The sequence below is a fragment of the Rana temporaria genome, chromosome 13 (genome assembly GCF_905171775.1).
Source record: "Rana temporaria chromosome 13, aRanTem1.1, whole genome shotgun sequence".
Classification (NCBI taxonomy): domain Eukaryota; kingdom Metazoa; phylum Chordata; class Amphibia; order Anura; family Ranidae; genus Rana; species Rana temporaria.
Genome location: NC_053501.1, coordinates 113737080 through 113751004, shown reverse-complemented (window position 1 = coordinate 113751004; position 13925 = coordinate 113737080). Strand labels below are relative to the sequence as shown.

The window sequence follows — 13925 nt, the reverse complement described above, 5'->3', positions numbered from 1 at the left end:
ACATTCACCAAAAAAGGGTCAAAAAGTAAAAACCACAGGAAACTGTTTTTGATAAAAAAAGAAAAACAAAGGGGCCCTCAATGTAATCCATCATCAATCACGAAGCCCGGCGTCATTGTTTATCTTTACATTCATCAGTCAGTGGGGAAACCCCGCTGACAGGTGATGACTCATGGTTGTTAAGGACATGGGCTTCCCGGCCCTCTGCTTAACAACCAGATATTTCTTCACACAGAATTCGAATTGGTCGATTGTTTTTCAACCAATCCAAATTCTAATCGTTCTTAAAAGTTGAAATTCATTCGAATATTTTAACGAAAACAAGAACAAATATTTATCAAAAACGAAACAAAACTAATGCCGCGTACACACGGTCGTTTTTTGTGATGAAAAAAACCTGTCATTTTTAACCAGTTCCCGACCACCGCATGTACATATACGTCCACAATATGGCACGTACAGGCACATGGGCGTATAGGTACGTCCCCGCCTTACCTCGGTTCGGGGGTCCGATCGGGACCCCCTCCGGTACATGCGACGGCCGGGAACGGTGTACGGGAGGTCCGGGAGGAGGGGGCGGCTATTGGTTTCCAGCCGTCCCCTCTCGATCTCCCTCGGCGAATGAGATTCCAGCTGAGCCCTCCCTGCCTGTGTAACTGTAAACACAGGCAGGGAGGAAGTGACGTTTTCTCCCCTCTGGCGGTCTTTTCGTCCGGTTCCAGAGGAGAGAAGACGTCAGTACTGTGAGTTGCACCAACAGCACACTGACACAGCACACATAGGCACATAACCCCCCCCGATCACCCCCCCAGCACCCCCAGATCACCCCCTGTCACAGTGTCACTAATTGCAGTGATCATTTATTTTCTGATCACTGCTTTTAGTGTCAGTGTGACAGAAAAAAGTGTCAGGGCAGTTAGGTTTAGGCCCCTTTAGGTCCAGGGTAGCCCCCTACCCCCCCCCCAATAAAGGTTTAACCCCTGATTGCCCCTAAAGTTAACCCTTTCACCCCTATTGCCAGTGTCACTAAGCGATCGGTTTCTGATCGCTGTATTAGTGTCACTGTTGCCGCTAGGCAGTTAGTTTTTTTTGAGGTTCGCCGCCAGGTTTATATAGCGTTAGGTACCCCCATAAATAAAGGTTTTAACCCCTGATTGCCCCTAGAGTTAACCCTTTCACCCCTATTGCCAGTGTCACTAAGCGATCGGTTTCTGATCGCTGTATTAGTGTCACTGTTGCCGCTAGGCAGTTAGTTTTTTTTGAGGTTCGCCGCCAGGTTTATATAGCGTTAGGTACCCCCATAAATAAAGGTTTTAACCCCTGATTGCCCCTAGAGTTAACCCTTTTACCCCTATTGCCAGTGTCACTAAGCGATCGGTTTCTGATCGCTGTATTAGTGTCACTGTTGCCGCTAGGCAGTTAGTTTTTTTTGAGGTTCGCCGCCAGGTTTATATAGTGTTAGGTACCCCCATAAATAAAGGTTTTAACCCCTGATTGCCCCTAGAGTTAACCCTTTCACCACTGATCACTGTATAAGTGTCACTGGTGACGTGGTTAGCCAGTTAGTTATTTAGTTATTTTAGGTTCGCCACCAGGTTTTTAGAAAGCGTTAGGTACCCCCATATATTACCGAATAAAGGTTTTAACCCCCTGATTGCCCCCTAGTTAACCCTTTCACCAGTGATCACCGTATAAGTGTTATGGTTGACGCTGGTTGGTTAGTTTGCTGTTTATAGCATCAGAGCACCCGCCGTATATAACCCAATAGGTTTAACCCCCTGATCACCCGGCGGGTGATATAAATTTAATTTTAGCGCCAGTCAGGGTCTGCGTCGCCCCAGGCAGCGTTAGGTTAGAGCCAGTACCGCTTACACCCACTCGCTAAGCATACACCCCCCTTAGTGGTATAGGATCTGAACGGATCGATACCTGATCTGATCAGATCTATACTAGCGTACCCAGCAGTTTAGGGTACCCAAAAACGCATTGTTAGCGGAATCAGCCCAGATACCCGCTAGCACCTGCGTTTTCCCCCTCTGCCCAGCCCAACCCACCCAAGTGCAGTATCGATCGATCACTGTCACTTACAAAACACAAGACACATAACTGCAGCGTTCGCAGAGACAGGCCTGATCCCTGCGATCGCTTACAGTTTTTTTTGAAGCGTTTTCTACATTTGCTTTTCTATAGTCAGGTGCTTTTTTTACCTGTGAATCCTTACCATTGTACCACTAAATTTAGAGTCCAAAATGGCAAACCGAAGGTACAATGATAAGCAGGCCTTGGAGTTCATGTGCATGTCAGATAGTGAAGAGGAGGAGGTCACGCATCTGACAGATTCTGGCTCAGAATATGAACCCATTTACGACAGCGGCTCCATGTCAGATAGCTCGCACGACGAAGTTGAGGTCCCTGCTAAGGCCAGGCGTACCCGATCCCATTCTGATGTTGTTGAGCAGCAAGAACCGCAGGACCCTCGTATGGAGCAGAGATCCAGTACTAGCGCAGCTATTCCTTCTGGTGAATTGGCAAGCACCAGCGGCCTAGTACACCCTGGTCGTTTATCCAGCACTGCAGTAACACTTGGTGACGTGGCGAGTCCCATAAGTGCAGTTGAAGCTGGCGATGTGGCAAGCACAAGTAGTGTCCCGCTGCCACCAAGAAGAAGACAGAGACAGGCCCGTCGTGCCCATAGTGCCCTTCCTGTAGAATTTGCCTATCCTGATTGGGTCCCCACCACTTCTACAGCACCTGTACTTCCCCCATTCACTGGCCAACCCGGTATTCAGGTGGATACAGCGAACTTTATGTCACTTGATTTTTATTCGCTGTATTTCACGGAAGATCTCTATAGATCTATTGTGGACCAGACTAATTTATATGCTGGTACTTACATCGCCGCTAACCCCCAGTCTCGCCTTGCCAAAGAATGGAAACCTCTCGAGGTTTCCGAATTTAAGACCTTTCTGGGCCTTACCCTCAACATGGGCATACACAAATTTCCGTCATTGCGGATGTATTGGTCCACACATCCCATTGACCATATGTACATTTTCTCTGCTCACATGGCCAGGAGACGATACGAGGCGATCCTGCGGTTCCTGCATTTCAGTGACAATGCACTTTGTCGTCCACGTGGAGACCCTGAATTTGACCGGCTCTACAAAATTCGGCCCCTCGTAAACCATTTCAACGAACGTTTTGCAGCCTTGTTTAATCCCCAGCAGGTTGTATGCGTTGATGAGTCCCTGATTAAATTTGCTGGCCGCTTGTCTTTCAAACAGTTCCTTCCCAGCAAGCGTGCCAGATACGGGGTCAAGCTCTATAAGCTCTGTGACAGGGCCACAGGCTACACATGGAGCTTTAGGGTTTACGAGGGAAAAGATAGTCAGGTAGAGCCGGAAGGATGCCCAGATTACATGGGGAGCGCTGGCAAGATTGTTTGGGACTTGGTGTCACCCTTATTCGGAAAGGGGTACCATTTGTATGTGGACAATTTTTACAGCAGCGTGCCACTTTTTAGCCACTTATTTGATCAACAGATTGGAGCATGTGGCACCGTGCGACCTAATCGCCGGGGCTTCCCCCAGCGGCTTGTAGATGCCCGTGTTAGGCCGGGGGCGAGAGCCTGCTGCAGATGTAAAAATTTGCTCGCTGTGAAGTGGCGGGACAATAGGAATGTTTTCGTTCTTACCACCCTTCACGCAGACACGACAGTCCAAATTCGTACGGCGACTGGTGTTGTGGAGAAACCCCTCTGTGTCCACGAATATAACCTTAATATGGGAGGGGTGGACCTCAACGACCAGTTAATGGCGCCGTATCATATTGCCCGTAAGACGAGACGCTGGTACAAAAAAGTGTCTCTACATTTATTTCAATTGGCTCTACCTAATGCTCATGTCGTATACAGAGCTTCAGGACGGAATGAATCCTTCCTTCAATTCCAGAGGGATATCATCACAGAACTCCTGTATCCAGGCGGTATTGTACCTCACCATCTCCTACCAAATGCAGTAAGCCGACTGCATGAGAGGCATTTTTCTTATGTCCTCCCGAGTACCCCTACCCAACGAGCCCCCCCAAAGAAAATGTCGTGTCTGTACCAAGCGCGGATTTAGGCGTGACACCCGTTATTTTTGTCCCAAATGTCCTGGCAATCCTGGTCTTTGTATTGGTGAATGTTTTGAACGCTTCCACACACACGTTAATTATTAGTGTAGGGTGAAACATTTCACAGGCTAGGCACACTCACACAGGGTCTCCCAAGATGCCATCGCATTTTGAGAGACCCAAACCTGGAATCGAAAAGTTGAAGTTACAGTTCACAGTTACAAAAAAAAGTGTTAAAAAAAAAAAAAAAAAAAGTAAAAAATAAAAACACACAAAAAAATATAAAATAAAAAAAACAAAAATAGTTGTCGTTTTATTGTTCTCTCCCTCTCTATTCTCTCTCTATTGTTCTGCTCTTTTTTACTGTATTCTATTCTGCAAAGTTTTATTGTTGTTATGTTTTTTCATGCTTGCTTTTCAGGTATGTAATTTATTTTACTGTTTTCAGGTACGCCATTCAGCTGTTGCGCGGACTTATTTATCTTGACAGCAACAGCGTTTGCTCCCACGATATATAAAGCCGCGACTCCAGTGCTGTAGGAGGTGATTTCACCACCACAGTTAAAAAAAAGAGCATATATGCCGAAGCATGCGGGCAGCAGGGGCGGAGGAGCGATTTTGCTCCTAATGCCGCGTACATACGGTTGACATTCCTACGGAGGCTTTCCTTTTTTTTTTCATGCAGTCTGTTGGCTGAACAAAAAAAAGATTGATCGGTGGGTATGCCCACCATTAGAATACCTCCCTGGAAAAGTCTGACCATGTGTACACGGCATAGAAAAGTCCGACCGTGTGTACGCGGCATAGAAAAGTCCGACCGTACGCGGCATAACTTTTTTGCGGGAGGATGCCCCCATGCTTTGGCATATATATATTTTAGGCACAGGTTGCGTTAAAAAATGTTTTATTTTTTACTATGTTTTTTTATAGGTATTTGCTTTGCAGGTATGGTATGATCTTACTGTTATACTGGAATGTTACTTTGTTTTAATGTTAACCATCATTTGCTTAGCAGGTACGCCATTCAGTTGCAGTGCGGATTTATTTAGCGTGACAGCAACAGCGTTTGCTCCCACGATATATAAAGCCGCGACTCCAATGCTGTAGGAGGTGATTTCACCACTACAGTTCAAAAAAGAGCATATATGCCGGAGCATGGGGGCATTAGGGGCGGAGGAGCGATTTTGCTCCTAATGCCGCGTACATACGGTTGACATTCCTACGGAGGCTTTCCTGTGGAAAAGTCTGACCATGTGTACACGGCATAGAAAAGTCCGACCGTGTGTACGCGGCATAGAAAAGTCCGACCGTACGCGGCATAACTTTTTTGCGGGAGGATGCCCCCATGCTTCGGCATATATAAATGGTGCATGTATGCCCATCATTAGAAGTGGGTGGATGAAGGGAGGTATTCTAATGGTGGGCATACCCACCGATCAATCTTTTTTTTGTTCAGCCAACAGACTGCATGAAAAAAAAAAAAGATTACAATACATGTCCAACAAGAACCATCAACGTACTGGTATGTTGCAGGACTTTGAATGGTTATACCAGAATGATGCCTGCGGGTTTAGGCATCATCTTGGTATCATTCTTTTCAGCCAGCGGTCGGCTTTCATGTAAAAGCAGTCCTAGCGGCTAATTAGCCTCTAGACTGCTTTTACATTCAGTGGGAGGGAATGTCCCCCCCCCCAGATATAAACGGCGCCATTGAGAATATGGGAAAGCATTTTATCACACCGATCTTGGTGTGGTCAGATGCTTTGAGGGCAGAGGAAAGATCTAGGGTCTAATAGACCCCATTTAAAAAAAAAAAAGAGTACCTGTCACTAACTATTGCTATCATAAGGGATATTTACATTCCCTGAGATAACAATAAAAATGGTAAAAAAATAAATAAATGGAAGGAACAGTTAACAAATAAAATAAAAAAAGCGAAATAAATATATAAAAAAATAAAAAAATAAAAAAAAGCATCCCTGTCCCCCCCTGCTCTTGCGCAAAGACGAACGCAAGCGTCGGTCTGGAGTCATATGTAAACAGCAATTGCACCATGCATGTGAGGTATCACCGCGAAGGGCAGATCGAGGGCAGTCATTTTAGCAGTAGACCTACTCTGTAAATCTAATGTGGTAACCTGTAAAGGCTTTTAAAGGCTTTTAAAAATGTATGTAGTTTGTCGCCACTGCGCGTTTGTGCGCAATTTTAAAGTATGTCGTGTTTGGTATCCATGTACTCGGCCTAAGATCATAATTTTTATTTCATCAATAATTTGGGCAATATAGTGTGTTTTAGTGCTTTAAAATAAAAAAAAGTGTATTTTTTCCCCAAAAAATGCGTTTGAAAAAACGCTGCGCAAATACTGTGTGGAATTTTTTTTTGCAACACCCACCATTTTAATCTGTAGGGCCTTTGCTTTAAAAAAATATATAATGTTTGGGGGTTCAACTTTACTTTCTTGCAAAAAAATAATATGTTTTTATGTAAACAAACAGTGTCAGAAAGGGCTTTTTCTTCAAGTGGTTAGAAGAGTGGGTGATGTGTGACATAAGCTTCTAATTGTTGTGCATAAAATGCCAGGACAATTGAAAACCCCCCCAAATGACCCCATTTTGGAAAGTAGACACCCCAAGCTATTTGCTGAGAGGCATCTTAAGTCCATGGAATATTTTAGATTTTGACCCAAGTTGCGGGAAATATAAATATATATATATATATATATTTTTTTTGCGCAAAGTTGTCACTAAATGATATATTGCTCAAACATGCCATGGGCATATGTGGAATTACACCCCAAAATGCATTCTGCTGCTTCTCCTGAGTACGGGGATACCACATGTGTGAGACTTTTTGGGAGCCTAGCCGCGTACGGGACCCCAAAAACCAATCACCGCCTTCAGGCTTTCTAAGGGTGTAAATTTTTGATTTCACTCCTCACTACCTATCACAGTTTCGAAGGCCATAAAATGCCAAAATAGCACAAAAAAAACCCAAATGACCCCATTTTGGAAAGAAGACACCCCAAGGAAACTGCTGAGAGGCATGTTGAGTCCATTGATTTTTTTTTTTTTGTCCAAAGTTATTGAATAATGAGAAAAAAAAAAAAAAAAAAGAAAAATGTGTCACTAAATGATATATTGCTCACACATGCCATGGTTATATGTGGAGTTGCACCCTAAAATACATTCTGCTGCTTCTCCTGAGTACGGGGATACCACATGTTTGGGACTTTTTGGGAGCCTAGCCGCGTACGGGACCCCGAAAACCAAGCACCGCCTTCAGCATTTCTAAGGGCGCAAATTTTTGATTTCACTCCTCACTACCTATCACAGTTTCGAAGGCCATAAAATGCCAAAATAGCACAAAAAAACCCCAAATGACCCCATTTTGGAAAGTAGACACCCCAAGCTATTTGCTGAGAGGCATGTTGAGTCCATGGAATATTTAATTTTTTTGCCCCAAGTGATTGAATCATGACCAAAAAAAATTAAAATAAAAAAATGTACAAAACATTGTCACTAAATGATATATTTCTCACACATGCCATGGTTATATGTGGAATTGCACCCCAAAATACATTCTGCTACTTCTCCTGAGTACGGGGATACCACATGTGTGGGACTTTTTGGGAGCCTAGCCGCGTATGAGACCCCGAAAACCAAGCACCGCCTTCAAGATTTCTAAGGACATAAATTTTTGATTTCACTCACACAAATCTTGAAGGCAGTGCTTGGTTTTCGGGGCCCCGTACGCGGCTAGGCTCCCAAAAAGTCCCACACATGTGGTATCCCCGTACTCAGGAGAAGCAGCAGAATGTATTTTGGGGTGCAATTCCACATATAACCGTGGCATGTGTGAGAAATATATCATTTAGTGACAACGTTTTGTATTTTTTTTTTTTTGGTCATTATTCAGTGACTTGGGGCAAAAAAATTAAATATTCCATGGACTCAACATGCCTCTCAGCAAATAGCTTGGGGTGTCTACTTTCCAAAATGGGGTCATTTGGGGGGGTTTTGTGCTGTTTTGGCATTTTATTGCCTTCGAAACTGTGATAGGTAGTGAGGAGTGAAATCAAAAATTTATGCCCTTAGAAATCCTGAAGGCGGTGATTGGTTTTCGGGGTCCCGTACGCGGCTAGGCTCCCAAAAAGTCCCACACATGTGGTATCCCCGTACTCAGGAGAAGCAGCAGAATGTATTTTGGGGTGCAATTCCACATATAACCGTGGCATGTGTGAGAAATATATCATTTAGTGACAACGTTTTGTATTTTTTTTTTTTGGTCATTATTCAGTGACTTGGGGCAAAAAAATTAAATATTCCATGGACTCAACATGCCTCTCAGCAAATAGCTTGGGGTGTCTACTTTCCAAAATGGGGTCATTTGGGGGGGTTTTGTGCTGTTTTGGCATTTTATTGCCTTCGAAACTGTGATAGGTAGTGAGGAGTGAAATCAAAAATGTATGCCCTTAGAAATCCTGAAGGCGGTGATTGGTTTTCGGGGTCCCGTACGCGGCTAGGCTCCCAAAAAGTCCCACACATGTGGTATCCCCGTACTCAGGAGAAGCAGCAGAATGTATTTTGGGGTGCAATTCCACATATGCCCATGGCATATGTGAGAAATATATCATTTAGTGACAACGTTTTGTAAAAATTTTTTTTTTTTTTTTTTGGTCATTATTCAATCACTTGGGGCCATAAAATTAAATATTCCATGGACTCAACATGCCTCTCAGCAAATAGCTTGGGGTGTCTTCTTTCCAAAATGGGGTCATTTGGGGGGGTTGTGTGACATCTTGGCATTTTATGGCCTTCAAAACTGTGATAGGTAGTGATAGGTAGTGAGGAGTGAAATCAAAAATGTATGCCCTTAGAAATCTTGAAGGCGGTGCTTTGTTTTCGGGGCCCCGTATGCGGCTAGGCTCACAAAAAGTCCCACATATGTGGTATCCCCGTACTCGGGAGAAGCAGCAGAATGTATTTTGGGGTGCAATTCCACATATAACTATGGCATGTGTGAGCAATATATCATTTAGTGACAACTTTGTGCAAAAAAAAATCAGTTTGTCATATTCCCGCAACTTGTGTCAAAATATAAAATATTCCATGGACTCGACATGCCTCTCAGCAAATAGCTTAGGGTGTCTACTTTCCAAAATGGGGTCATTTGGTTTTTTTTTTTGCTATTTTGGCATTTTATGGCCTTCGAAACCTTGATAGGTAGTGAGGAGTGAAATCAAAAATTTGTGCCCTTAGAAATGCTGAAGGCGGTGCTTGGGTTTTGGGGCCCCGTATGCGGCTAGGCTCCCAAAAAGTCCCACACATGTGGTATCCCCGTACTCAGGAGAAGCAGCAGAATGTATTTTGGGGTGCAATTCCACATATAACCATGGCATGTGTGAGAAATATATCATTTAGTGACAACTTTTTGTAAACATTTTTTTTTTTTTTTTTTTCGTCATTATTCAATCACTTGGGACAAAAAAATTAAATATTCAATGGACTCAACATGCCTCTCAGCAGTTTCCTTGGGGTGTCTACTTTCCAAAATGGGGTCATTTGGGGGGGGTTTGTACTGCCCTGCCATTTTAGCACCTCAAGAAATGAGATAGGCAGTCATAAAATAAAAGCTGTGTAAATTCCAGAAAATGTACCCTAGTTTGTAGACGCTATAACTTTTGCGAAAACCAATAAATATACGCTTATTGCGATTTTTTTTACTAAAGACATGTGGCTGAATACATTTTGGCCTAAATGTTTGACTAAAATTTAGTTTATTCGATTTTTTTTACTTTTTGTTATAAGAAAAATAATTTTTTTTCAAAATTTACGGTCTTTTTGCGTTTATATCGCAAAAAATAAAAATCGCAGAGGCGATCAAATACCATCAAAATAAAGCTCTATTTGTGGGAAGAAAAGGACGCAAGTTTCGTTTCGGTACAACATTGCATGACCGCGCAATTACCAGTTAAAGCAGCGCATTGCCAAATTGTAAAAACACCTTTGGTCTTTAGACAGCGTATTGGTCCGGGGCTTAAGTGGTTAAAAACGTCATTTAAAATGACCGTGTGTGGGGAAAACGTCGTTTTCTGTCTTCTGAAAAACGACAAAAAAAAAAAATTTGAGCATGCTTCAATTTTTTATGTTGTTTTTCAAAACGTCGTTTTTTGTGTCATAAAAAATTACCGTGTGTAGCTAAAACGACGTTTTAAACCCGCGCATGCTCAGAAGCAAGTTATCACTCGAGCTTGAATGGAACAGAGTGCCGCCGTACGTGCTGAACGTAACCGTGCTTTGCTGGAGCTTTTTGAAAAAACGATGGTGTGTATGCTACGTCGTTTTTTAAAATTAAGTTTGAAAAACGTCGTTTTTTTTAATCACAAAAAATGACCGTGTGTACGCGGCATCATTCTGAAACCAAACTAAACAAATTCCATGAGGGAATTATTAACATAAAGAATCTATTCAAAGCAAAACACATTTGTCCGTTCTGCACATGTCTACCCTGTACAGGATTTATTTGTTTGGGTTGTCTTATCAGCTTTTCATTTTCCCAATTAGAAACTAGACATTTTTTTGTTTAGTTTCCTCTCGTTCCGTAGGTTCGTAAAGATTCGTAAGATTCGTTTTAAAGATTCGTTTTATTTTCGTTGATACTGAATGATTCGTAATTCTGTCTAATTTATTTTCGTTGATTCGAAATTTTTAATTTTGTTAGATAATAATTTTCTTTTTTTCGGTACACTATTCGTAATTTAGTAATTGTTACTTGTGTGAGATTGCCTTTTCCGTTGATTCGTAACATTGTTTTGTTTTGTTTTTGTTTATTCGTGTCCACTACCGCTGCTTCGAATGGATTCGTAATTTTGTACTTTCGGAAATACATTGTGGCGCGGTCATTCGCAATCTCGTATTTTAGTTTAATTTTCAACACGCGGCCAATCCATATTAAGATAGACTTTCTCTTAAGCCCCGTACACACAGTCGGACTTTTTGTCAACAAACTTCAAAATGAGCGTTTTCCAAAAAATCCGACCGTGTGTACGCTCCATCGGACAAACTTTTTTTGGTTTTCATCTGACAAAAGTTCACAAAAAGTTCACTCTGCAAACGGACAAACTTTTCGGCAAAAAAAGTCCGATGGTGCAAAGTCCGACCGTGTGTATGCTCTGGCTGTGCCTGGCCAACTCCCTTCGGACAAAAATCCACGGAAAAAAATACGGAATGCAAATCGTTCGTTAAAGATGTAATTTTCGTTCTTTGCGGTTTCGGTGTTTCGTAATTTGGGTAAGTTTGCACAATCGTAAGTTTGTACTTTCGCTTGTTCGTTATTTTGCTTATTCGTAATTCCGTAATTTTCGTATTTTAGTACTTTCAGCTATTCGGAAATACGAATTGATTCGAATGTACGAACACTAACAAATTTGTACGGAAATCCATTTGTTACGAACGGAATCGCACATGTCTATTAGAAACATAGACTGGATAGGGCTGGCCTTCACTTAGCTGCTAAAACAAATAAATGAATCACACTTATAGAATATCATATTGTCATATAAGTTTATTTTTTTACTTATTTCATTGTTGAAATGTCTTCTAGAGCTGTTCACATCACCAGAAATCAGAGTTGGTCCATCGCTACTTGTGGAAGAGGGAAAGCAGGTGACATTGACGTGTGTGACCGATCCTAAAGGAAGCACCAACCTCTTATATACATTTTATAAAGACTCTCAAATTGTCCAAAGTGCTCATAGGAAGACCAGTTATGTGATTGGTAAAGCCGGAGAAGAGAACTCAGGAAGCTATAAGTGTTCTGTACAATCCCGGGATGGAAAAGTTATAAAAAACAGCACCGATGTCCACATCCTCATACAAAGTGAGTGCAAACTGTTATCTTAAGGTGGTTGTAAAGGCAGAAGTTTTTTTTAACCTAATGCATTTTTTGCATTAAGATAAAAAACCTTCCATGTGCAGCAGCCCCCCTCAGCCCCCCTAATACTTACCTGAGCCCCATCTCTATCCAGCGATGCTCACGAGTGCCTCGGCCATCCGGAGCTCTCTCTGGTTGGCTGAGACACAGAAGCGGCACCATTGGCTCCCACTGCTGTCATTCAAAGTAATTTAGCCAATCAGGAGAGAGAGGGGATGGGGCCGAACCGCAGCTCTGTGTCTGAATGGACAGACAGAGCCACTCCATGGCTCGGGTGCTGGCTGTGGGAGCACTCAACAGGAGGGAGGGGCCAGGAGCACCGAAGAGTGCCCCGAGAAGAGGAGGATCTGGGTTGCTCTGTGCAAGACCATTATACAGAGCAGTTAAGAATGACATGTTTGATATTTTTAAAGAAAAAAAACAATACTTTAGTATCACTTTATAGCGGTTGTAAACCTTCAATGTTTTTCTTTATAAAGCTAACAAACCTGCCCATACTTACCTGCTCTGTACGATGCAAAAACAACCAAATTTAGCACCAGTTCTAAAAATATTAATCTTGCCTACAAAATAACACATAGCAGTTGTCTTTCCACAACCAAAACATTGATTCTTTGTCTTTTTAATATATATTTTCTTTTTTTTTCCGCTTTCATAGGTCCAATTTCAGATGTCCGTGTCACTGTGGATAAAGGTGATTTTGTATATGGAAAATCTTTAACATTGTATTGCTCTGTAGAGAAAGGAACATCCCCCGTATTTCTTTGGTGGCACAATGAGACGGTGGTAGACCAGGACGCTGAGTTCTACCAACTACGAGAAAATGGGGCAGTTCTATACATTCAATCCCTCCAAAGTCACCATGTAGGATCTTATAGGTGTCAAGTCAGCAACAAGTTATCAGCCATTAAGCCCTCCTTTGCTGTGGAGACATTTCAGATCAGCCAAAACCCTCCACTTGGTGAGTCCACATTCCCAAAAGTCTTCTTTGAGTAGTCCAGGCAGTATAGGAGGTTAGGCTAGCCATACACCAGTAGAATTTAGTTAAACATTTTTCATTTTTGGAATGCTTGTTAAATTTTCTAGTGGTTAGTGGGGTCAAATCAACCTTAGTTTTTGACCATAGTGACGAGAAAGAAAATTTGAAGGAGCAGGAAGGAAAATTTCTCTCGAATGAACAAAATTCTACATGTGAACAGACATGTGCATGCCAGAAATTCGTTTCAGATGCATTTGGTAGTTGAAGATTTTTTTCCGTCATATTCGTTATGTTCCACTGATTCGTAATTCGTTTCATATCTTCAGCATTCGCTTTGTATATTCATTGGTCTGGTTGGATTCGAATTTTTTTTTTTACAGGAGCTTTCTATATACAATATATTCAATATAATTATCAAAACTATTCGAAAGGATTCAATATTATTGGATTCAATGTCTAATCCACCAACCAGGTGAACATGAGCTGATTGGACAGTATATCGAATTAATTTGAAAATGTTATATCTTTCCCCATGAACCCAAACTACCACTACCATCGCATCATGTGACATCATCCAAATCAAACAAACGTTTTCATTATTTTTGTTATAACTTTTTTTGGACTGGTTGCCATTCGTTCCTTTGTCCCTTCAGAGATTGGGATACATCCAATCTTGCAGAGATTTCAGATCCCAAACAAATTTAATCAGTGATATCTGCATCAGGTGCTTTATAGCTCCTGCTAATCCAGGACTGATATATTTTGAGAAATGTTGGCCGGTCAACGAAGTCTGTGGACAGACACATTATTTTATCTGTCATGAAACCTCCAGCAGCACTGAATGCCTGTTCAGAAAGCACACTGGATTTAGGGCAGCTCAATTACATACTGGGCAAGTTCT

The 13925-nt window shown here is 42.1% G+C and overlaps 1 protein-coding gene across 1 annotated transcript in view; it reads left to right on the top strand.

Annotated features, from left to right (window-relative positions):
- LOC120920127 (Fc receptor-like protein 5) overlaps window positions 1-13041 on the top strand; it is a 52692-nt gene extending 39651 nt beyond the window's left edge. The window contains exons 7-8 of the mRNA XM_040332041.1: window positions 11716-11991; window positions 12704-13041. Coding sequence (XP_040187975.1) covers window positions 11716-11991; window positions 12704-13041 — 614 coding nt within the window. The remainder of the gene's footprint in view (window positions 1-11715; window positions 11992-12703) is intronic.
- Window positions 13042-13925: the final 884 nt, after the last annotated feature.